Consider the following 25548-nt stretch of genomic DNA (forward strand, 5'->3'; position numbering starts at 1 on the left):
GCACGGGACAGCCATTGTGCTCAGTGAAGTTCAATTGCAAATCCTGTTGGAAAGGGCACCGCTCCCTGAGGGCTACAGAGGAGGGCCAGGAGGAGGAGGAGAAGTTTAGTGCCTTGCTAAACTGCAGATAAAAAGTGAAGGGGAAGGTACAAGTGGGGTGTGCAGGGCATGCGGCCGCCACCTGGTCTGTGAGGGCAAATATCCACTTTCGTCAAAGCAGAGCAATGAAAAAAGGAACAAAAGTAACGAAAAGTACAGCTCTTGACATTAAATATTCATGGCAACAGCTACAGAGTGGCTAATGGAAAATGTCTGTAAAACCTCTAAGAAGTTTGTTAATGCACAGAGACTGGCAGAGGTCACAGCACGCTTGGTGCAAATCAAGACCAATCGAACAAAAATAGTTTGTCCCTTTTCAAACTAGCACTAAAAAGGTGTCCATTTATTGCACCAAAACCACTGAAGGCACCAGGAAGGGTCATAAACACTCATTAACAGTATTCCTGGTAGCTGCTGCCCAGCTGCACAGCCATTAAAATCTTCCCTGACAATCCTGACACCAGATTTCAGTCACTAGCTGAGAGGAGGTTCCCAGGCCCAAGGACAATGCTCTGCCATTTCAATGTCACCTTCCCCAGTCCCATGCTAGCAGGTGAGGGCCAAACCCCACATAAGGCCAGAAACCTCCACCCTAAAGTGAGACTGACATGGCTAATGCACAAAGTATCTCTACAGAAACATTATGCAGGCCATTTATCTTTGCTATCTCCATTTAGTAACAAAGCCACATACAGACCTCAACGTCCCTGTGCTTTCAGGAGTGCCAAACATCTTGATACTCCCAAGGCCAGCACAAATACAATTTGCCAAAGCACCCAGTTCTCTTCCTCACCCTTATCATCAAAATAAATTAGTTGCCCCTAAGGGATAGCTGCAAACTGAATTTTGCAGTTTCCATCACTGTTTTGCTCTGAATAGCACTGAAGTTCAATTTCCCACCCCACTCCAGGCCATGCTGGGGAACACTGGTGCTTCCTGGGCAGAGCAGCAGCTGAAACAGTGCCAGCCAAACTCCAGCTTCTCCCATCAAACACCCACCTCTCCCCAGCAGTGCAGACAGAGCGAGTGGGTATTTCCACAGACAACTTGGTGGTGTGGTACACTCCCTGCTGACAACACAGGAGAGCACCATTTAAAACCACCTCTGGCTATTTTAACAGAGAGGTCCTGCAAGATCACATCAGGTGGAATAAAAAGTACCAGCTTTGAACACCACATGCTGACTCTTGCCTCTCCTTTCCAGGAGAAGGGCAAATGCAGCCAACAACAGCAGCTTTCTGTTAAGAGCCCCATCTTGTACCACTTACACATCCATGAGCCCCAACACAACACCATTTCGGTTCTGATATCCACCTTCTAGCATTAATTCCATGCAAACAACAATCACAGAGCCCTGCCACCAATCCAGACACAAAAGCAATTAAAACCCTGTAACATCTGTGCATCAAATACTAACTGCAAGTGTATCTTTGAGTCTGCCAGGTAAGTGCTGCCTGAGGAAGGTCATCTTGCGGCCCAGAGACTGCACAGACATGCATGCCCAGATGTTTTAAATATATATATTGGAAGACTAAGGCACAAAAAATTGTCCAGATTTCTCTTACTCTCTGTTAGCCAATAATTTTAAGCTTGCATCAGCACTGGACTTCAAACACTACTGCTAATGGCAAAATGTATACACCACTTGCTTTGTATTTCAGGATGCATAGTGCCCACATAAAATAATTTGCAGTGCAAGAGTAGGTCACATCAAGAAACCAACATATTAGTCATGTTAATAAATTCTTTTGCCAAGGATTTGAAGGCACAAGAATCTGTCACTTCCATTGCTTGGCTCAATAATCTTTACCAGTTTATTTATCTCCTATGGTTTCCTCAGCTTTCCAACCACTAGTATAAAAGGGTTTTTTTTCTTTTATTTTTTAACTAAAAACAAAATGGAAAAAAAAAATTATGATTCACTCCCGGGACACAGAAAAATCCATTTGTAATGGAACAGAAATCAACACATGCAAACATTTCCTAGAAAGTCAACAACTGTTAGCAGACCTTTTCAGGGTAATAACCATGGCATTCCTTTGCTTAATTTTACATAGAAAAGGTCACCATCCATTAGATTTTCCTCCCAAACATTATTAACCCTCCAGATTCCGCAGGTCCAAACACCAGACTTTCACTGAGCTTTGTAAGATATCACCATGTTCTGCGAATGCCAAAATCTCTGGCAGGGCACAAGCACTGGTTAAACCACTGAGCACAAAAAGGAGCACAGGACTCTTGGGTCAGGTCGTGCTGCTCTTACCACTGCTCTGACTAGGTCTGAAATGGATTTACCAAAGAGTCAAGACCAAAGCCTGCAAAACTGACCATGTTTCATGTGTTGAGTTGTTTCACGTGTCTGAGTTGTGACGCCTGTGCTCTGTAAGACCAACTCTAACCCCTGAGGTGTCTGAAATGGATTTACCAAAGAGTCAAGACCAAAGCCTGCAAAACTGACCATGTTTCATGTGTTGAGTTGTTTCACGTGTCTGAGTTGTGGCGCCTGTGCCCTGAGGGTTTGTTTGGTTTTCACAGCTAACATATGTAGTGCATGTTATTTCAGAGACTTTGTAGTGACCTAATAGTAAAGACAATTAAAAGCAAAGAAAAGGCAAGTTGATGGGATGACAACCAGCAAAACAGAGAAAGTAATGCTGTATTCAATTCTGTTTAAGACGTGTGTGTATGCACAGGCATGTAAATGAAACCTGTGCTCTATACACACATCAGCTCTGAACATGCAGAGACACTTAAATCACACACACCACATAGCAGAGAAAAATCTGGACACCACCTGACATAATATACTCCACCTACTCAGACTATCTCCCTTCCCACAAAGGATATGGCTCTGCAAATTAAACTTTGGTGCAAGAAATTTCAGTTTGGGTAAAAGCTTTTGTTTCTAATAATATCCATTTGGCTTCCAGAAGCAATGCCAAACACAGATAGAACAAGTTCTATGAGATTAACATACAGCTTTAAGCTCATATTATGTCAAAATGTACCTCTCACCCATTCATGTGTGCTCCCAGGCATCATTTGACAACTCATTTCACTCCTGGTTTCTTCATTTTTAGATTGACTCCTAGCAAAAATCTCAAACTACAAATGTACTCACACACATTTTCCATACAAAAATACCATACTTTATTGTATTTAAATATGGGGGGGGGAAAGACAGATTGAGTGAACTATTCAGAGTCACAAGCACAGCACAGGAGAATTCATATTCAAGACCTTCCCGGATTCAAATTCAGCATATTAGATCATTCCTTCCTGCAACATCATTTTTCCTTATCTAGACTTTGCCACAACAACAAATCAAACCCCTCCACAGACAAACAGCATCAGAGATGTCATTATCCACAACAGACTTACATCAGGGATAAAAATAACTGCGGTACCCAGAAGAAAAAAAAGTGCTAAAAATAAGATATTAAGACCCAAATTAATTGCTGACATAAGCAGGTACAAACACATTGAGTGAAATGGAGTAGCTTATGCCTGCCATGAATATAACCGTAAGCATTTAGCAGGTTCTTCCTCAAGTCTTTGTTTAAACAAATCTGAATTTATTAGTCTGCTGCTGAATAAATATGATAAACTCTTATTGAAATTATCCTCTGGTGAGCAGCAATAAATACTAGGCAACACTCTTACAAGTGATCCATTATCTTAAACTGGCTAAGAGCAACTCCAGGTTTTCTGCCTGCACAGACAAAAGTTATCTTCAGTACAAGTGAGTGCAAAATAGCTTATTGCTGTGAGTTTGGGGATGCACATGGAAACATTTCCAAGCTCAGTACCAAACCAAGCAACTCAGTACACCCCATTTTCCATGAAATTCATATGGTAACAATACAGTACATTTTCATACATAATTTACAATCTACTATGGAAAACTAGAGGTCAAAACTTTCAGGGCATAATTTAACAGGAAAAACATGCAAGGCATGTTGGATCAGCTTTTCTGATATTAAAAAAAACTGGAGCAAAAACACAGGCAGGATTTTTAATTAAGAAGAAATATAGTCAGCTTTTGTCAGATACAGCATCCAAACAGGGTTCAGAGTTTATTTCATTAACCACTATTTAGAGACACACATAGGCCTTAAGCAGGAAAGCAGGGGGAGAAAAATCCTGTACAAGGAATCCAGTTTGTGCTCCCATTTTCCAAATACACACCCAGGGCCATTTTAGCACTTTCCAGTGTTCTCCAAATGCAGTGTTTAGTAAACCTTTGTGTTGTGAGACACTTTCAGGCATTGCATTTTAATACCACAGACAATTATATCCTTTGGATGTTTCCATTGCCAGAAGCCGAGGCTCAGGTGGCTGCTTAACCACCCCCTGCACACGGACAGAAAGCAGGCAGTGCCTAATCTTCCACATCTTCCCCTCCCTGCCTGCTCCTCCATCCCCCTTCCCATGTAGCAGCAGAGTGTCTCAAATACCACTGCTACACCTGCTTCCCAATGCAACCATGCCTGATTCTGTACAAAATAAAAATCAAAACTAAAACACATAAGGATGTAATATAACATTTGCATAATGGGTGTGAGACAGAAAAGACAATTTAGCTACAGTGATTACACCGACACAAACTCTCTGCCAAAGGGATACAAAACAAACATGCACTGTTTAAAAATACATCTTGCACATCACTTCTACCATGTGTAAAAGAAAATCATACTCTTTAAACCAGAGGCCTGGCTGCAACACCCAGGAAGCTTGTGGTGCAGATGGCATCTCCCTGCAGGCTATCCCCCTTCTTCCTCCATACTGGTTTCACACCAGTTTCAGGTGACACGGCACCTGAACAGAGCTGGATGCCTCAGTGTATAGCTGTCTCAGTAGAAACCCTGCCAGACCTACCCCAGATGATCACACTTTGGTGTTTTGGTTTGGTTTCTAAAGAAATTTGGAGCAGTGGAGCAAGTTCACACAAGGTTTGTGCTTTGAAATCACATGCTTGTGGTGCACCATTCAGCACTGACAGCTCTCAGATTTGGTTTGTTTGTGAATCAAGGTGCCAGACATAAATGCCCTCACACCAAAAGTTCTCTAGGTCAACATGGAGGTGTTTCAAGCCACGATGAACATTTCTATTGCAGGCACATTTGTTTCAACTATATCACATTAAAAATTGAGATAGTAACCTTCTCACCTCCTCAGTACCCAAACACTGCAACCCAACTTCTAACAAACATGAGAGGAAACAGAGCTGAGAGCGATGAAAAAGCTGTTAAAATAAAAGATGCAGTACTGCTTTTCTAATTCTTAATTCTCCCCCTCCTTCCATCCTTGGGTTTTCACACAATATTTATCTCCTTGAGAGCTCCTTAACGCTCACCCTGCTTCTCTTAATGCCCAGAAGATGTCTCACCCATTACACATCAACGCTGGCACTGGACCACCCATCAGGACAGAGGTCATCTCACACACCTCAACCAGAGACCCCTTTTTTCAACAGAAGCAAACAAAGCTTCACGCCCTTGATCACGAATATGCTTTCTGCTACAGGAGTGTATTTTACTGTTGAAGTGTATTGGTTTTCTTTTAAGCCACTCCTACTTTAGGGTCATCTTTATTATCTCCCCTTAACTACAAAAATTACAAGGTCCCTCAGCAGGATAATTCCTAATAAAGATGCTGATAAACAGAAATAGGTCAGACAACAGCTCTGTCTATACTTAAGAAAATATTGCACAGTCTACAGCCTCCAGCTCTTCACTTTGGCTTTTCTTTGGAAGCTCAAAGACAGCACTTTTGTCTATGCATTTTTCTATCTCAAACACCTCCACAAGTTTATTGCTATTTGCCTGTGAAAACACCAGTAACTGAGAATATATCCTCTGCCAAAGGCAGCTGTTGCCTTGATTCAATCCTTTTGCACAGAAGCCTACACCTGACGGAAGTATTTCTGTCCTTTCTTCCACTTGTTTCCAACCTACCCAACAATCAGATGCACACAGACAGCACCTACATGAAGATGTTTCATCAGTACACCACTGACAGCAAACTGCCAGTATTCAGTAAAACCCATCCAGGAAACAGCTGCATTTCAGCACCAGATCTTCTGAGTCTCTTTTCCTCCTCCCTTCTTTCCACTGGTCTTGTTTCACCCGAGCATCTTCCCCCAACAGCTGTAAGGAAAAGCAGACACAAGAATACACCATTCCCAGTAATGAATTCACTCAACCATGTCACTAACAGTCCCACTTAATTGTATTGTAGTATTCCTTTGGCAGCTTCTCCCAACATAATGTAGTAACAACTCACCCCTGTCCCAAGTGAGCTACCAGGGTTCAGTTTACCACGTCACTTTATGCCCACACCAACCACCTGAAATGCTATCCCACTTGACTCTTACTGCCCTGTAATTAAAAACACAGTCAAGATGAGAGTAGTCAATATCCATCTAAGCTGTCATGACCAACCCACGGACATAAGGTCAAATAAAGAAATCACTGCATGGGAATACTTACCAGTGGTACCCTCATTACAGGCAAACTGGGCATTAATCATCAAGTCCTAGATAATGATTTTAGCCTTTTGTAGCACAGAAATTAAGTCAAGATTATATAAACAGCTGGTCTTTAATAACAATAATTTTTTAAAAACCCCAAACCCAGCCTCTGGCTATGAACATAGTTGCCTTACCTTGCAATAGGAAGCTTTCACTTAGTCCTAAGCATTCAAAAAAATCTGGATCTTTCCTCCCCACACTTTAGATATTTTTCCAAGCTATTCCCAAGTTTTACCGTTTACCACTCTTTAAGAAACAGCTACACTCACTGTCCTACTCTTGCTAGACACACAGGCTCAGCTCTGGATAAAGACCAGAAGGGTGGCATGAGTATGCAGAAGGGCATCTGGCAACAAGACTCTTGAGAAACCTAAGCTTCATTTTCTGTTCTGAATCAGCTTCCAGGGAAACCTCAGTGAACTGCTTGGGGCTGCCACCTCCTAAAACCCAGCACCTGAGGCAACAATGGCATCCAGTACTTCCCACCCCTTTCACCTTTCCCTTCAGCCTGCTCTTCTGGGCCAACTCAACTACATGTGGGAAGATGCTATTACTTGTATTTGGGCTTACACCCTGAATGCAATGAGAGCCGAAAGGAATCACCTCCCAGTAAATGTACATCACAGACACACAACCTTTTATCTCCTGACACCACAGTCCCAGGCTTCTGGCATCAGACCTCCAAACACCCTCACCCTCTTAAGAGTTGGATGGAGGAAACATATCATGTTCCCCATTACCAGGCCAAGCCAGCAAAGTGGGATTTGTGCATGCTGGCTGTTGATGGGGGGCAGCAGAGAATTGTGATTGTCTTGTTGTGTACACTGACCTACAGCACCACCACATTCCTTTACACCAACATGCACCATGCTGATCACCCACACCCCAATTCAGTAAGTATCAAGCATGAGGACACCAATCCCGTTTCTGCCAAAGCAACCACAGCACACAGTGTGATGTTTGCACTGGCCCTGCTTCCTGCCTGGGGGATGCTTGCTCCATCTAGCTAAAGCAGAACTGCTCTAAGAGATTACATTCATCCTGATACAAAGTCTGGGGCCACAACTTTCCTTGTGCAGCGTATCTCAGTGACCATGGCTTTGGAGACCAATTCCCAACTGGAGATCAAACTGCTACAGTAGTGATGCCTGCACCATCTGCGCCATTGATGGGTCATGGTCACATCTGACCCCACAGACATGCTTTTATTCAAATAATTTCCTTTGAGTAAGCTTTACTTCTTCCTTACAGGGATTGCAATGCTGGCTTCCCCTTAAGTCTTTCAAGTCTTCCATTCAGTTCTTGTTTTCTGAGAAGCACAATGGAACTCAAAAGCTGTCAGAACACACATACCTCCCAGGGCTACAGCTGCAGATATTTTGGACCACTCATCCTCCTGAGCCTGGAGGCAAGAACCACACAAGGAAGTGCACTGCTTGGTGTGGGACTGCAGAAGCTCTGAAACCCCCCTTTACTGATAGATCTCCAGCAGAGCCAGGAGATCCCCTACCTGCCCAAGCTCAAAGGAAAAACATAGAATAGTTTGATGTTTTAAGTATAAGGGAGCAGAGATCTTCAGTGTGTGTCATACTTCCTACAAAGAGTCTTACAAGTGACTCAAGCTGCCCAAAGTAAGTTCAAGCCAGCCCTTTCTTCCCTCCCATTTTCATCCTGGTTCTTTTCACAGGACCACACTCATAATGATGAAAAAGTTTGAGTTAAAAGTGTCATCTACATAAAGGTTGCCTAGATACTTTGAAGATGCATGCCACAGGATGTGTGCAAATAACAGGATTTCACTTTACGTTGCATTTAAAAGAAAATGTGCCAAAAGCGATCACTCCGCACACAATGGGTAAGAGAACAAATGATGAGTCCATGCCACACTGATAGCAGGACTGAAGCTAAAGGCTTCACTTCATCTGCACTGGTAAAGTGAAACCAAATTATTCCTGAGAAATAAGAAGTCTGAATCTGAAGACATCCAAACTTTTGAATTCAATTCTGTTGCTGTGAATGCAAAGCAACACTCATCTCAGAACATTCTGGAGACATTAATGAATTAAGGACCAGTAAACTTTCCAGGGAGATATCTCCCTACTCTACACCTAAGTTGAGCAATAAGAAATAGATAAAAAATACAATAGAATTCCAGATCTTGCATGAAAAAGTAAATGGATCATTATGTACTGTGTGGGGATGACAAACATCTCAGACCATTTGACTTGTAGCCAGACTCTGCAGCCTCTGATATACATGGCACATTTAGCTTAGAGGTTAAATGAGCCTTTGGTGAAAAGGATGCATTTACACATCAGCCTGCAATGTGGCATCCATCCCCCACTTCTCAGGCTTCTGTTTGAATAGATCAAAGACTTCTGGCCATGGAAAGCAACATCACATAAGGCAGCCGGGAGGCTCCTAACACCTCCCCTGCTGCTGCTGGCCGTGCTCTGGCTGAGGACCCAGAGCAGCCACAACAGTGCTGTTAAACAACTGAAGTCAGCAATGAGTAGATTATACCAGTATCCCCAGATATGATGAATAAAAAGTATATTTCAAGGAAAATGTTTTTCAAGGACATTACTTCAATACAGGGCAGCAGCAGCTCACCACATGGCCGTGCCCAGGCACTGCTGCCACCCAGAAAGCAGGACTTGCAGGGGGAGCATCTCCTTGCTGTAGCAATGGGTCTCTACACCTGGGGCTGCACCAAGGCAGCCTGTGCAGAATGAAAGATGTAGGGAATGAGGCACTTGAAGGTGATTTTTCTCTCCAAAGTGTTATCATTTGGCAATTTGTTATATGCTCCCAACCCCACTGTTTCTGAGACTTGCAGAACAAAAGCAGCCACTCATCAAGATTCAAAATTACAAGGCTTGTCTTGCAGAGAAAAAGCAATACCTAAGTCATACCAGGTTTCGAGAAGGCTACAATTCACATAAAAGCTGAGCAAAGCTCTCTTCTATCACTTTAATTAACTGTGCACAGAACAGGAGTGAAGCAAACATATTCCAAAGCTTGCTGAAGTTGAAGGTGCATTGCAGCCCCACAGCTTTCAGCTTTCATTACAAAAAAGTGGATTCTTGCTTACTACTAATTTAAAGAAAAATAAAAATGTAATAAGTTCAGACTGTGAGTTTTCTAAAATAATTTGGTTTTCACACTTCATCCTTAGACAGCCATAAGACACTTACATGTCTCACCTTACTATCTAATTGGTTTAGATGATGTGGTTTCACTTTTTCCCAGAAAAATATACTGCTAGCATGTGGTGGCAGGCAGGACTTTGTAGGGTTACAGCAAGCCAAAGGAAGCAAAAAGGCATAGTTGCCTACAAACAAACAGCAAGCAGCAAATCTAAGGTGAAATGAGTATAATTAGCTCCTCAAAACTGCTGAATCCTGAGCTGGGAAGGAATCCTGATGACCACTGGAGATGGATCAAGCCAGCAATATTCTGAGAAATGAAGATACATAGCAGTTAAAGTCTGTTTAGTAATGCAGTGAGGGCCAAATCAAGGAATCCTACACACATCCAAGCATGAGCACAGACCCATGACACTTGTTCTTCACACTGCCAAGGATGAGCAGTGTGCAGAAAGGGCTCAAACTCAACTTTAAGGCCAACAGCTCAGAAATACTGAACTATTCATGTAGATTTTCCTCCCTCTTACTTTACCAAAGCTTTCAAATAAAACCCATTGTTTTTAAGGAAAACACTACTAAAAGGAACAGAAAGACTATCCTCACCTCTAGAGATCCAGTATTGCTATCCCATGCGTGCATTTACACCACCTTAACGCACCAGGGTTTAAAACACTCTAATGACTGATTCTCTGTTAATCTGTAGAGGGGCTAAAACCATCCTACAACTAGACAAAAACAAGGCAGGAACAAGCTCATTCCTAGGCTTATAAAACAAGCCTTTACAGATAATTATGTTTTATTACTTTTCATTTTATGAGGATTGTGTTATGCAAAACAAATACCAGATGCCTATTTGTTGCATTTGGGGGAGAAGCGGAATCTCTGCTAGCATTGCTGCAAGCAGCCCTGCTTTTAATTAAATACAATAAATGCATAAAAATTAATACTGTTGGAAACCAGCAGGTAGGAAGCAAATGGATGAACTGTAGATGCTGGAAGACCTCCTCCCCTCCAAGCTCCTGCAAGAGGAGCAGCTACTCACCAGCCTATTGCTCAGCGCAGGAGCTCTCTGACCAAGGCTCCTTATGCACTTCCATTAATGCCAAACTTTGCAGACAACCAAAAGCTTTAAATAAAAAATAAAAAATAAGGAGAGCTGAAGTAAGCAGGATTTAAAGCTACTTTTGTTAGAGACACCCATGCACTCAGCCAGGAAAACCTGCAAATAAAAGTCAAGTTCTTAAAGATGGAGAAAGAGAAGAGAGAAGGCAAGGAGGTGTAAAGGGATTTCTGGCAATCTTAAAGCAACCATCCAAAACTTGACGCACCCTTCTACCGTTAAGTTGCCAGACTCACACAAAACACTCCAAAATGGCCTGACAGAGGGTGTAGGACAGGCCTCTATACCTGAGATGAAGAACATACATCTGAAACATGTGGACACAACCAGAGCTAATTACCAGCAAAAACAGGAAGCAGTTCCTAAAGGACAGTAAAACACAGCCAACCTTCCAGCAACTACCAGATGTCAGCCATCCGCCTCCCCAGAGGCACCACTGTGAAATCTATTTCCCATTTTCAATGGTGGTTTCCTTTTTCATTTTAAATGCATTATGATTCAATCATGGGGTGACAATAGACACTTCTTTGCTTAAGGCTGATACCAGCCCTACATTGTAAATCCAGTTTTCAACATCATGTCTGATAATATTTTAAAGTTCTGCAGAGGAGACTAAAATTGCTTACACAGGATCTCATTGCAGTGGGGAGTCAGCTTCCTTTTTTTTTTTTTAAGGAGAGATAAACAGGTAAACAGCAGTGGGATGGTTTCCATGCTTTGCTGCTCATTTTCAGGTTTCCATCTGTTCTATTTATCAAAGCCGAGGATGGGTCTCTTTATTATCCTCCACCAGTGCATATCCTCAACCTACTTCCTAATCAAGTTTGTTTACAAATATTCATTAAATTCCATACTTTACTGGCCCAGTCAGTTAACTGTTAGACCACAGCAGCACAAACTGCAATTACAGTAATCAGTGCATTGATTATTGTGAAACATGGTTACCCTGAGACCAAAGTTAAAGTAACAACTATTGCTATAACCAGTAACTACACCAACAGGGCACCCAGGGATCACACCACTATCTTTAAATTGTTAAATCACCGGTTTTAGACCTAAACAACACACACACTGTAATAACAACACAATAATTCACACATTATTATGATTTATTTTACTATGACCTTTGTCACAAAGTATTTTCATTAAAAATGAAAGAGTAAAAAAACTGCCGAAAAGGGTTATTATTACAGGTCATCAGAAATAGATAATAAAACAAAAGATGAAAAGCTGTTTTCACTGTAATTCACTAATGTTGTGATACAGAAAGTAAAGAGACAAGTGCCCTGGTTATTTTGGTTCTCAGCAACAGTAACTGAAACGGGCATCGGCAGGCAGTGAGGAAGAGTCCTGTCAATGAATGGCAGTGATTTTTGACACCTTCAGTGCAAACAGTTAAGACAAGGACCAGGTCCCCCTGCACAAACACAGAGCAAGAGTCGATCCAGACCTTGGTGCGCTCAACTGCTGAGCTCCACAGCAAAGACGAAGAAGGATCTGAGGAGTGGCAACAGCTGAGAAAACAGCCACCCTCATAGTTAGCTCCACATCAAGAGACATGCACAGAGTTCAGAGATGAGTGGGAGTTCGGGGCTTCTACTGAGCTGAAGGGACCTGGAGCCTTCACACTGGGCACGGAGCTCAGGAAGCACCACCACTTGTGGCTGAGCAAGGGGTGCTCCCTGGCCCAGCCAAGGGCTCCTTTGACAAAACGTTCTCAGGGTCTCTGAGCGTGCAAGGCCCAGCTGGGGACAACCAGATGCTGCTCAGACCTTCCAGCTCTCATCCTGCCTCCAGCAACCCTGAAACAACACTGACAGGCAGATGGGACAATAAGGTGATGGGCTACCCTCAGCTGAAAGCGAACAACCACCTCCTGCTATCAACAGCTTAGGTACTTGTCCCCTTACACACCACATCTGCAAAAGCCATATTCCAAGGAACAAAGCTAAGATTTTATTACTGGTCTCTGCAAGTAAATTTTGGGAAAGCCATAGAAAAGTAATTGCATTTGTGTGTGTGTGAACTCACAAATTAACCCCAGGAACTCTGTTTATGGCAGGGGGGGTCATTTACAAGGAGAGGCGAGAGCAGCAAGCACACGTACCCCTGGCTTTGATGTGTCACCCACCTGCCTTCCCACAGCTCCAGCCGCCTCTGTGCTTTGATTACCCGAGCTTTCCCCGCCACCGCTTCACTCAGCTGCTTTCATCTTGCCACAACAACAGCACCGTGAGAAGAAAGGGGGAGAGGGGAGAGGGTGAGAAAGAGAAATAAAGAGAGAAAGATTTGGGGCTGGAAAAGTCAGCTTGGTAGAGGAATCTGGAAAGAACTGACAGGCTGTCAGGCAGAGATGAAAGCACTAGAAATAAGGGGATGGGTCGCACACTTATTAAAATTGTGGTATGATTCCAATAAGGAAAGTGCGTCTTTGGCACCTCCTTGAAATCACTCCGATGAAAGAGCCACCCAACAATCTGGGACAGCGCCATTTTTACCTTTTGTCAAATATGCATAAAAGCTTCTGAAGACAACTGTCCAACACAAAACTGTAACAAAAAGTATTTTCAAATCTTACTTTTACTGATCCACAGGCCAGACTGACTATCAAGCCTGAAGTAACGCCAAGCAGTGAAGAGAAACCTAACACCAGCCTGAATTAAAACTTGCAGAACTGTAGTAAAACAGTAGGCAGGGAAAGGGGATGAAGAACAGTTACGAAAATGCAGGACTGCCTGAAATATTTCCCTGTCTTCAAAAAATGTCGCCTTGAAATTCCTACTGGCTTCATTCACCTTGCTGCTATCAGATTTTTATTATCCTCAGTTTTGAGAATTTGTCTGGCACTTAGTATGCAGGAGCAGTGCACAGGAATAGATCCTGCTGCCATAGATAATGCGGTTCTAAGGGAAACCCATCAATTGTTAATGGCCATGCAAATTGTTGAAACTAGAGAGTTATTCACAGTTATCTCGCTGTGATTTGGTAAGTGTCCATGCCTGATGTGATCACTCACTTGATATATTATTCCATTACAATTCAAGTAGTAGTCTTAGCTTTTGGGTTTAAAGAAAAAAAGTGTAAGGGAGTGTGGAAGGGTGAAGGGATGTTATTTGTTTTAAATTATTTTAAACAGTTATACACACCTTCTTATGTAAAGTATGATAAATCCCTTCCTGCGACTACAGTCATGCCTTACTGAAACATTTAAATCCCTCTGATCAGAAACAAAAGGAGCTTAGCGTGCAACTTCAGACCATGATCCTGTGAAGCGCTTTCTTATGTTTCAACCAAACACACGGTCCACACATCCTCTGTGGCACTGGATCTTCCAGCTGCAGTTCACAGCATTTTACAATTTCTGATCAGGGTTTTCTACTGCTTATGCAAAAATTTGCTGGCATTTAATAAGCTATAGGCATCTCCTCAAATCCATAATGCATTCACTCTCTCTTGCAGCAGCAACCTACTGATCATTAATTTTCAGCTTTATTGCAGCTCCAACATTTCAGCTGCTTTTTTTTTTTTTGCATCTTGTCTGAGATTTATTACTTTTAGCAAAGTGTACTTCAGTTTTTTCTATTTTGTTTGCTGATTTTTACACCTTAAGGGGGAAGTGTTACTATTCTTTATGAAATAAACCTGAAATCGCAGTATTAAAAAATAAATCCTATAATTATGTTTCCCATTAGGATTAGATAAATTACATTTAATTAAAAGAAAAATCTGCTAGCACCCAGCACAATGGTTTGTGGCAAACTCGTAAGATTAAACATTCATGTGTTTATCTTCCTGAAGCAGCTGATTGAGTCTACGAGCAGACACACCAAAACAAGAGCCTTCAGAGACATAAACTCAGACATTACAACAAAAATTTGTCCTTCCCTTCAGACAAAAATTCTGATTTTTAGAAGCAGCCTCTAAATCTATTCTCTAAATCTAACTACTACAACAACTACGATTCTGATGGGCTTTCTGGCAGTAACACACGGAACTACCTGACTGCATCAGGAATTCCAGTATTGGGATAAAACGTCTGCAATTATTTGCCAGGCAAAAAGCTGTATCAGAAGTCAAGATCTTCTAGGAGAATGAAGAAAAACAGGATTCCTACCCAAACACTGCCATGCTCCCCTGTCTCCCACACTGCTGCTGGTCAGGTGATGTTCTCCATCAGCCTGAAGGCTGCAGGGGTCATAACACACATTGCAGCTCCAGCAAACTATTTATACCATGCTCCTTTTTACAGCCTCAGATAACTAATTATTAACAGGACAGGATCCCCCATGGATACACTCAGCAAACACTACGGTATGCGATTTTCCTTTAGGAATTTACTGCTACGCGCAGGCCGTCAGCATCACGCTCTCAATTTTGTTTAGGAGCTGAAGAATGATTGATCTTATTGATTTGTGTCAACAGTCTGACATGGCCATATCGACCAGCTGTAATTTTGTAGGAGGAGCTGGGAAGGGAACTGGAGGTTGCATTCTCTGTGGCACATCACCCTGCCCAAAGAGAAGATGATGCTAGAGATGCTGGTACAGCCATCGACGGGACCGCACTGGGACTCGAACCGACACAAGTGAGCGACGAGAGATTTCCCACGACCGTGTTTACAGCAAATCCACTGCTGAACACCCAAATGTATAATTATAATCTATTATAATTATGCAAAGAAGTAACATTTCAGAAAGGCCTTCTCATTTCCCATTCTTAGCATTGAATACTTTTGTTTTGCAGCCAATCAACTAAATTAGCCCTAATTCTGTTTCATTCATAAACACAAAGAGAATATTAGAGGGGGAAAAAGTGAATAAATGGAAAATTCACTTAGGAACCCAGGAATTATTTTGTTCTCATGTATTTCTGGACTAGAAACCATCATGGAGAAATAAGTCAACTTACAGAAGCTTTACAGAATTTGCTAACTGCACTGCAGGAGTCCTTGGAGGAGTGATCAGGAACGACAGCACTTCAGTGCCTGGAAAAGCAGTGGTCTTCGGTAGCAGCTGTGTGAAGCAAGGAGAGTTAAAAGGTTCATATACCAAACATGTCCTCACCCAGGACAGTAAAACCCCAAAAAAGCTTTAGAGGCTATTTGCCCCCACCAGACATACAGAGAAGAGCTGCTTTATACTGCTTCTGACAACTGTCACCTTTTATTGGAAGAGAATTTTAGACCCACGCTCACTGATGCTTCCTGAGAAGGGGATACAGAAAACATAACTGAGTAGTATTTCAGTTTTACACAGGCTGTAAACATTATAAAGCACTGAAGTAAACCTCCAAAATACTTAGGAAAAGCAAAGACCACTTTCAATTTTAAAAGCATATGGAAATGTAAGCATGGTCGCCAGTGGCAATCCTGACTGTCGGACTGCAGTCTTGAGACATCCAGGCAAGAGAAGGCAGGAGCTCCTGCAGCAGCCCTGCCAGCACCTCACTTCTCCCAGGGACTGCAGGAGGGTTGAGAAGTCTGACTCACTGGAGTATGAAATGGGAGCCTGATTTACCTGACACAAACATGCCTACCATCTTTCAGGGAACACCCATTTAGCATCCTGGCCAAGGAGACAGCACTGAACCACCTGAAAAACTGAAGCTAAATCTCAGCAAGAGTTGTGGGAGAGATAAGTGTGGAAACACAAGATGTTTAATGAAAACAGCCTCTTCTTTTTCCTATTATTGAGCAGTCCTAACCTCCTGACTGGCTTACAGCTATGTTTTCTTGTTCTAAGAAATGGTAACATTTTAGGCAGTCAGACTGCACTTGGAAAGCCATCAGCCTGGCAGCACTCATACCAGTTTTTTCCCAGAAAAGCAGTTAAGAGACTACATTTTGCTGATAGGGCCTGTATTTCTTACAACACTACTTCCCCCTCCTCATGAATCTCTTCTCTTTCATTCTCATTTGGAATTAATTTCTTAAACTAGCTTCTCCTGCACCACAGCAGTATGCTGATCTCCCACCTCTTGGCCTTCAAACGCCCTCCCAGGCCATGTGGCACCCCTCCCACAACACCAGGATAGTTTCTTCTAGTGCGGCTGTCGAATTGTTACAAATTATAATTTGTTGCAAAAGCGGAAGAACGGACTCCCACTATTCTCTGGCTAGGATCTTTAATTGCTCCCGTGCACACTTGGTACGGAAAGCACCTCCTGCCACAGCTCCCTCCCTCAGGGTCTTCTCTAGAGACCGGGGAATGAGTTGTATCAGCATTACGTAGCAGCAATGCTCCCTACAGCTGACTGAGGAGGCTCCCAAATTAAGGGCAAAACAGCGATGATACATGTCCTGTTTCCTCCTGAAATTTGGATTGAAAAAGAGCAACACAAAGCCTCACATAAAAGCACAGCATAGCTAGATGAACACAGGAAGAGAAACAAATCTACAGCTCAGTGTAAACCATGAGGTTTTGAAACCTGTATGTCCCAAATACTTGGCAATGTGGAAAGGTGCAGAACCTTAAATATAACCTGAAGTTATATTCACACATTCCCACAATCTAAACTAATATCCATATGACATGAGACAAGAGTATACATCTTGCATTATCATCTAGATATAGCCAAGTCCATGAGAAGTCAGTCACCTTAGCAGCCCAGAACATGGCATTTAACTCCATTCACAGGCCATACAGGTGTCCACGTACCTACCAATTATTCTTCTCAGTTAGCAAAACAGTTTGTTTACCCAATACCACAAAACTCTGTGGATTTTCTGAAAGAAAGCCTTCAGAGAGAAAAGGAAAACAATCACAGATAATACTCCAGAAATCATCAGATTACAGCACATTCTCTTGACTCACATCTGTTGAGTAAATAAGTGCTTCGTGCAGACCAGTTTCATTTACTTCCCTCTCCTGCACGTAGCTGCTGGTTTACTTTCCAGCGGGCTGTTCCAGGACTGTATGTGGGGCAAAAGGATTATCTCCAGCAGTCAGAGCAGTAGTCTTTCCTGTTCGGGTTTGTCTCGAGCTGGAACTCCTCTTGTTCAATCCCAGTCTCCCAGTAAGATGCACTGCTTCACAGATGCATGGATGCAAACAGGCCCACAGCTGAGAACATCCTCAATGCAGCAGGGAGCAACAGGCAGCTGCACACAACTCGGAAGACAATCCCAAATTCAGCCACATCTCTCTCTTAGGAGCAGTTTCAGTGAAGGTTACCTTAGGCCACTACAAAATGTCCTGCAGAAGTCAGACTTTGCCCTGTGAAATACCCAGCCAGGGAGGGTAAGAAGGCAGGAACACCAAAGGGATGCTCTGCAGCATCTTCTTGCTGAAGCCACCTCACTGGAGGCACAAGAGGACTTTCTCAGTTCAGTTCTGATCTGGGTTCAACAAGCCCTTGAAACTACTTGTTTCCAGATTAATTCTACTTAAAATGATGACTCAGATAATTTTTTGCTTTGAATTTTGTTCTATCATCAAGTGTCTCTTCAATGAGGAGTACTTATCGATAAACTATCCTAGATCAATTTTCCTAGGCAGGAAAAATAAAAGGAGAGCCCCTCGAGCTATGAAAGCTGTGTTCACATACATTCTGCATGCAGAAAACATCTGCTGCAGACCAATCACCCATTTACCTTAATGCTTTGTCACCACACAGCCTCCTCATATGAGATGCTTCATAGAAAGGCACAGAAAGGCCTGGGGCAACCAATTATAATAATAACTCACCCCACAAGAAAACTTAATTACTTGAGGTTAGGAGGGTGCCTGGTTTAAGGCCCGCGGGCAGGGTGGGCTCCTCTGCCAGTGCCTGACCCTACACACCCGGCCACACACGCGGCAGTGCCCGGCACTGCTCACAGGGGGAACCGGATAGCACACATGGATCCACCCGCTCCCACACCTCCACCACAGGGAAGAGCCTGCTGCAAACGGCTGGGCTGAGGATTGCACGGCTGCCTGTGAGCTTAGGGATGCCCCTGCCGCCCCTGCTCCTGCCACGGCATCAGCCTGGAGCCTCTGGAAGCTCCTACCCCTCAGGGCCCTACTTGCATTAAATCAGCATCAACAGGCACATAAGGACACTCTGCAATACATACAGAGAGCAAAACAAAGAACACAATAGAGCAAGTCCTATGTTCTCAGACATCCATTAAAACTTTGTTATTTACCTGTTTACTGCATTTTGGATAAATGTATTGTAAATTAGGCAAATTTCCAGTTTCTCAAAAATCAATATTAAAAAGTAGTCTGGTAGGGACAGGTCTCTATAGGAGCCAAGTTACTCTGGGAAAATGCCCAAGCACTCTCACTAGTTTTTGAGTTTTATCCAAGCTCCCAAAACAGTCTGGTGATATACAAGATGCCCTGACTGGTTCCCATCTCATTTTAGACGTCCTGAACAACAGCCACCCTGAACCTGGGTGATTTCTCAGACCTGTCCTAAATAGCTGCAAATGAGCTGACTTGTGAAGGCTTTTAGATAATTAAAAAAATAATCCAGTGAGTGATTAAGTGTGGCATTTACATTTGTATTTTAGTACAATACACCGAAGCTCAGTATATTACAAATGCAAGAATTTCACCTTTGTTTGAAACGTGCACATACATGCATATGGAGTGTTCACATCACCATCACATGTTGGACGGGCAAGCCTAAGCCTTACTGCACATTCTCATTCCAGTCTGCTGAGTGGCAGTCATCCCTCACATGTATTTCTACCACTTCTCTTTTTCAGTACGCGTATTTTATTCCTAGTGGGAAGGAAGGAAAACTAAAACCTGCTTTTCTTCCCATTCTGTGCCTATTGCATGACTGTGACCATTACTCACAATTTTCAAGGGCAGGAGGTTCAGCTTGACACATGTTCCACCAGTAGAGTGCACACCAGGTAAACCTACCGGCTACCAGGCATCAATGAAAATGTTCAGCTGGATATATTCTCCTGCAGAAGTACACATCCAGCCCTGCCTAGTGCTACTCCCCGGTGTAAGCATGCAAGGTGCTGCTGCTCTCCCCTTCTGCCAGCACCCAGCAGCCCCAGGTAGTGCTTACAGCTCCTTCCATAGGCTCCTCCTCCACTACCACATGCCTCCAGCCTCGTCTGGCAGAACTAGTCCCACTCACGAGGTCCTGCATGTTTTACCTCCTTTTCTCAGTTCAGTCATGATCACACAGGCTTTTTGAGCACTGATCAGTCAAAAAACCTAATCTATAAAGAACACCTTATTATCCTATTTGTCCTCCACCACAGCTCACTTTTCTCCAAAAATACATTTTTTTCTCACTTTTCCTCCTCCATTCTACTCCTTTCTTTTTTTTCCCCCTTTTGTTTCATTCTCATCGTTAACTTTAGGTATCAAGCATGGATGAGGAAAAAGTCTCCTTGAATGAGTTTCTGGTGAGACCTTATGTTTTTTGATACTATCACCACTACCCTCACCATCTTCCGAGGGCACAGTTGCTGCAGGTCAGGGGATATACCAGACATTATTTTACTTTCCTAGAAAGATTCTCATTTTGGTGCAAACCTCTTCTCTGCATCTGGCTTTACTAGAACATCACATTCCTCCATTTCTTTTAGTATCCACAGTCATTTATATTACCTTCCAAAAAGTAATTATTTGGAACCAGTTAAGCCTGTATATGAATTCTGCCTTTGTTTAAAACACATTGTACATATGTATATATTTAGACTGTCATTAAATATTTAAGAGGCTGTCTTCAAACTTCAGCAGCAGCAGCTTTTATTCCCTTAACCCTTTGTGAAATGGAAAGCTTGAGGCTGAAATCTTATTGTGGAGGAATTCAGAAAGCCCAGCTGCCCTAGTGCTGGGTGACAAAGGCCACCTCTAACAACCAAGGACACTGTAAAGAAAACCAGAGGTTTTCTTTGTTTTCTTTTATATCCTGTTTGCTAGCAGTCTAATCATGATAATGTAATTCATTTTAGTCTGCCTCAGCTTTATCTGCTGAGATGCGTAACTAGGATGCAAATTAATTAGCTGTGACATACAGATGGATCTTTCAATACAATTCACAGAGACAGTCAAATACACATATGCCCATCCATGCTTTCCCCAAACAAAGAAAGACACTCTACATTTTTCCAGAGGTCAGGAAGTCACTCTTCTTGGCTTTTTCAATCTCCTTGAGAGGAAACACCACATCCAGCAGAGAGGTGGACCTCATGTGAACCCAATACCAAATGTTACACCCTAGATGAAACCCCATCACAAGTAACTTGTGATCTGTGCAGCCCCACACCCAACATATCAGAATACCACTACCCTGGTAACACAGGGTTAGCACGTTTTAAAATCTGATCACCTAATTTACCTGGCTTGGCAAAGCCTCTAACCTAGACCAAATCATTCATACATCACCCTGGCAAGCACTGGTATCTCAAGACCAGCTCTCCATGGCCAGGGCACCTACACTACTGTCTTTCACATGAAGTGGTGTAAGCATCACAGCAGAGGATAGGAAAATCAGCACAGAAAAGCACAATATGCAACTCCCAATTGTACACGGATATGCCAATAGACGTATCCTGGAGAGTATGTTTTTCCTTCTTTCTGATTAAAACCTTGAAGATGCATTGTTAAATCCAAGCCCCAAATGCCTCACAAGAGCACTCCATGTGCAGTTTTCAAGGCCCAGATGTATTTAGAGACACTTCTTTCCAAGCACTACAGCCTCACTGATGATCGGATGCTGCTTTACACGGGATGAAAAATGGATTTCCTTCTACAGCTTTCACAGCTGAGTTACACATCAGCACAGAAGCATTTCAACTGGCCAGCTGTGTCATGCTACCTTGGGGATGTGACCCTAGCAGATTTTATAAAGGGAGTGGAGCACCAGGCATGGTCCCTACGGGCACAGAGGAGCCAGAACACACAGGCCCTGGCAGGACACGGTGCTGGGAGAGCAGCAGATGGCACACTCGGCTGTGCATCGGCACCGAGGCACAAGTGAGAAGGGGCAGCAGCACACTCTGCCAGGTGCCCTCACTCCGGTAAGATGCGGGGTCAAAGAGCTGCAGCATCTGCAGCTGTTCACTAGAGCAAACCCCTTCAACTCAGCAGCTTGATCACAGACTGAGCTTGCCTCAATTCTTGGAGAAATCTTATTTTCTTGACAGCATCAGTTTTTAGCCCCTGTCTTTTAACAGCAGCTTTGCAACAATGTTGAAGCCCCCCACCCCAGTTACAGTTGCATCCTAGCGGCAAGTATGCTTCTTGTATGAATAGCACGGCATAGTGGGTACAGTTGGGTGGATGCTATCATACCCCTTGAGGGCTGCCATATACAAATAAGTGGCAAAGACACTTTAGGGGGAGCAGAATTCACAGGGAGAGGTCTATCTTTTATTAGATCAAATGGCATAGCTGTAAAAAAAATTGGACTCACATGAAACCACAGGCAGGTATGTTTGGTTTTATGACAACTTGACAGCACACACACTGTAGTATACAGCAAATAACCAGGATTTTTCCCATCTGTAAATTAGCTCAAATTGTTCAGATCTAAAAACAGAAAACCAATACAACCTGAAAGGCTGCAATTTTCAGGTTTCCCTTCTTTCCCAAAGCATATATTCCTCGAAGGAGATCACAAGCCAAAGGGACCCCCGGCTGTCAAATAACATGAGCTTAGCTTAGTATCTCTACTGATCATCCAGCTCTGATGCTGTATCACTTCCACATGTGCATTATTTCACCATTCGCCCATCAGTTTTCTGAAAATGAATGGGATTAAAAGTCCACTGAGTATTTGCACTGCTCTTTCCTCCCCCTCTGCAGCAGAATTACAGTAACCAAAAGGTGAGCAGAGTTCACCCAGGCACTTCACGCAGGCTTCTCGACTTTGCAATGCTGACCTTCTCGGTCTCTTCCCAACCCCCGGGGATAGTTTCGGTGCAGAAACAGACAGCCAGCCGGAAATTTTCACCAGTATTAATGCCAACGTAGTTTCTTCCCAAATGCTCTCCAGAAGTGTTTTTCCACCCACGTTCCCCTGTGCACCACAAAAACCCTCCAGCCGTTGGGAGCGCTGGGTGCAGCTCCACTGCACACCACGCAGTGCTGTACGGCTGGTCTGTTTTAATTCAGTGTGTAATTCATGCTACCCAGGAAATATTCTCATGTGAAAAACTTCATATACAGGCACCTATTCTGCAGCAAACATAGCGGTGGTCGGCATTTAAATAAACTAATCAACTGCAAACGGCTTAGTCAGCATCGCAATCCTGGAGGTAATTCCCAGAAGCGATTTTCCCGACAGCTATATATACAAATCTGAAAAGCAGACTGGAAGACAAGGGCAGCAGTACAGCGAGACAAAATTTGGCTTCGCAGTGACATTACCAACAAATAAAAGTCGAGGAAAGGAAAGCAGCCAGGCGTTCACAGAAAGCACACACTGAGCTCGCATCACTGGTGTATCCTCTCACATGCGAAAACCAGAAACTCATACACCGTACACAAACACAGCCAACACTCTTTGCTTCACTGATACTGTGCTGGTTTGAACTGAGAGGAAAAACACACAAGGCAAGTTACTGGCTTGTCTGTGGAGATACACAGACACAGGTCACACGCCAGGCAGTGCTTTTTGGAGAGCGCATCCCAGCCATCACCCTCAGCAACCAACCCACTTCGGGAGCCTGGCTCACACGCGACCTGGAGAGAGCTGAGAACGCGTACAAACTTCGTCTCAGGGCAGGGAAGGCACAGGGCATCTGGCCTAAGAGGCACTGGGGGGACAAAAAGCAGTGCCAAATGCCAGCGCATCCTCCAACAGCACCTCCGCCGCTGGCAAGGTTTGGAAAGCCGTCAGGCTGCGCATGCAGGTCACCAGTCCCCGGGCAAGCAACCGCTGCAGGACACCGCATCGCCCTTCAGTGCCTCCCCGCCAGCTCCCCCGGCAAGGCAGCACGGAGCCAGCCGGCAGCCTCACGGGTGACGGGAGAAGCCACCGACTCGCCCAAAGGAGCGACGAATGCCTTCCTATGGCCACTGCCAGCGCACTGGCACACATCTGCTCACATCTGCTCACATCTGCCCGGCGGCCCGGGCCGCCCGCAGCGGAGGGCACGCCGGCATGCCCTGGGGATACAAGCACGGGGAAGGGACACCGCTCACTTACTTTTCGTATTCGGCGTTGTCTCGATCGCAGCGCGAATCCTTGTGCTTTTGCCAGTCTTTGCCATGCTTGCAGGTGGTCAGGAGGACAACATCCTCTCCGTTATGGACGTGATATAAGGCATTCCTGGTGTCTGACCCTATCCCCGTCAGGTACCTTTTCCCCTTGAATACCAACATGTACTTCCTGAGAGGAGGGATGGTGTTAAACCTCAAAAATCCCTTCTCCCCTCCTGTCCTAGGATGATCCTTAGAAAAGAGCGGGATAGAAACGTCAAAGTTGGGTCTGAAGTTTTCAGTACTGATGCTGGCTTTGGCCAGCATAGCCTGGCCAATGTCGAACCCCACATCCTCAGTGTAGTCGGGCCAGGTGCCGGAGTATAAATTAAAAATTAGGTGGTTTCTGCCGTTGTTCCACAGGTGGAGGCTCTGCACCTTGGAGCGGAGGTTGTGCACATACTGGGGCGAGAGCTGGTCTCGGTCCAGCGTGTCCAGGCTGAGGACGAAAAGGCAGGCCTGCCCGGGGTCCGAGGTGTAGAACCGGGAGCCCTCGATAGCGGCCAGGACGTTTTGGTAGCTCTCAGCGATCTTCTCCCCCTTCTGCTGCGGGTACACGTAGACCTTGAAGCCGTTTTTCCGGCACTGGGCGAAGTCGAAGCAGGACTCCATGCGGCAGCGGCGCCCGCGGTAGAGGCCGGCGCTGGCGTCCCGCCGCTGACGGGGGGAGACGCGCCCGCCGCCCTCGGGGCCCGGGCGCTCGGCGGGCGCGAAGGGCCGCAGGGCGTCGGGAAAGCGGGGCCAGGGCCGCTCGGCGCCGCCGGGGCGCGGGCCATGCCGGCTACCGGGCGGCGGGTGCCGGGCCGCCCGCAGCCGCACACCTCCCAGGTAGAGCAGCAGGGCAAGACAGGTGCCGGCAGAGAGCAGCGTCAGGTAGCGTTTTTTGGCCTGCATGTGTCCGGCGGGGGTCCGGGGGGCTGCGGAGGAAGGCGGGGGCAGCCCGAGCTCGCCGGGCGCCGCTCTCAGCTCCGCTCCGCCATCTTCCCGCCGGCGAGCGCTTCAAACTCTCTTCGCCCACCTCCGCTCGGCGCCGTTCCCCAAGCCGCCGGCCGCGGCCGCGCATGTGGGCGACCGCCGCAACTTTCTCGCCGCCGGTGTCTCAGGGGCGGCGGGCGGCGGCCCGGCGGCGGCCCGGCGGGGCGCCCCGCCGCCAGCCCAGCCCAGCCCAGCCCAGCCCGGCCCGGCCCAGCCCAGCCCAGCCCCGCCGGCTCACAGCCCGCGGCCGCCGCGCCGCAGCCTGACGAAGCCCCGCATCGCCCGGCGCCCCAAGCCTGGCCCGGGCGTCGCTCGCTCCTCGCCTCGCTCCCGCTGAATGGCCCCCAGGACAGAGCAGCGGCGACGAGGACCCTCCTCCCTCCCCTTCTCCTCCTCCCTCTCTTGCTCGCCCCTCCCTCCTTCCCCGCCTTCCCCGGGCCGCGGCAGCAGCGGCCGCCGAGCCCCGCGCTCGCCCACCCCGCCCGCCCGGGGCCGCGACCCCCGCCCGCC

General features: G+C 45.2%; 1 protein-coding gene across 1 annotated transcript in view; it reads right to left on the reverse strand.

Moving 5' to 3' along the window:
- Window positions 1-25216, reverse strand: part of EXT1 (exostosin glycosyltransferase 1) — a 176309-nt gene extending 151093 nt beyond the window's left edge. Inside the window, exon 1 of the mRNA XM_041470729.1 lies at window positions 24011-25216. Within this exon, the coding sequence (XP_041326663.1) occupies window positions 24011-24957 (947 nt within the window). The 5' untranslated portion in view covers window positions 24958-25216. The remainder of the gene's footprint in view (window positions 1-24010) is intronic.
- Window positions 25217-25548: the final 332 nt, after the last annotated feature.

Source organism: Pyrgilauda ruficollis, unplaced genomic scaffold (assembly GCF_017590135.1).
Source record: "Pyrgilauda ruficollis isolate IOZ18807 unplaced genomic scaffold, ASM1759013v1 scaffold25, whole genome shotgun sequence".
Taxonomy (NCBI): Eukaryota; Metazoa; Chordata; class Aves; order Passeriformes; family Passeridae; genus Pyrgilauda; species Pyrgilauda ruficollis.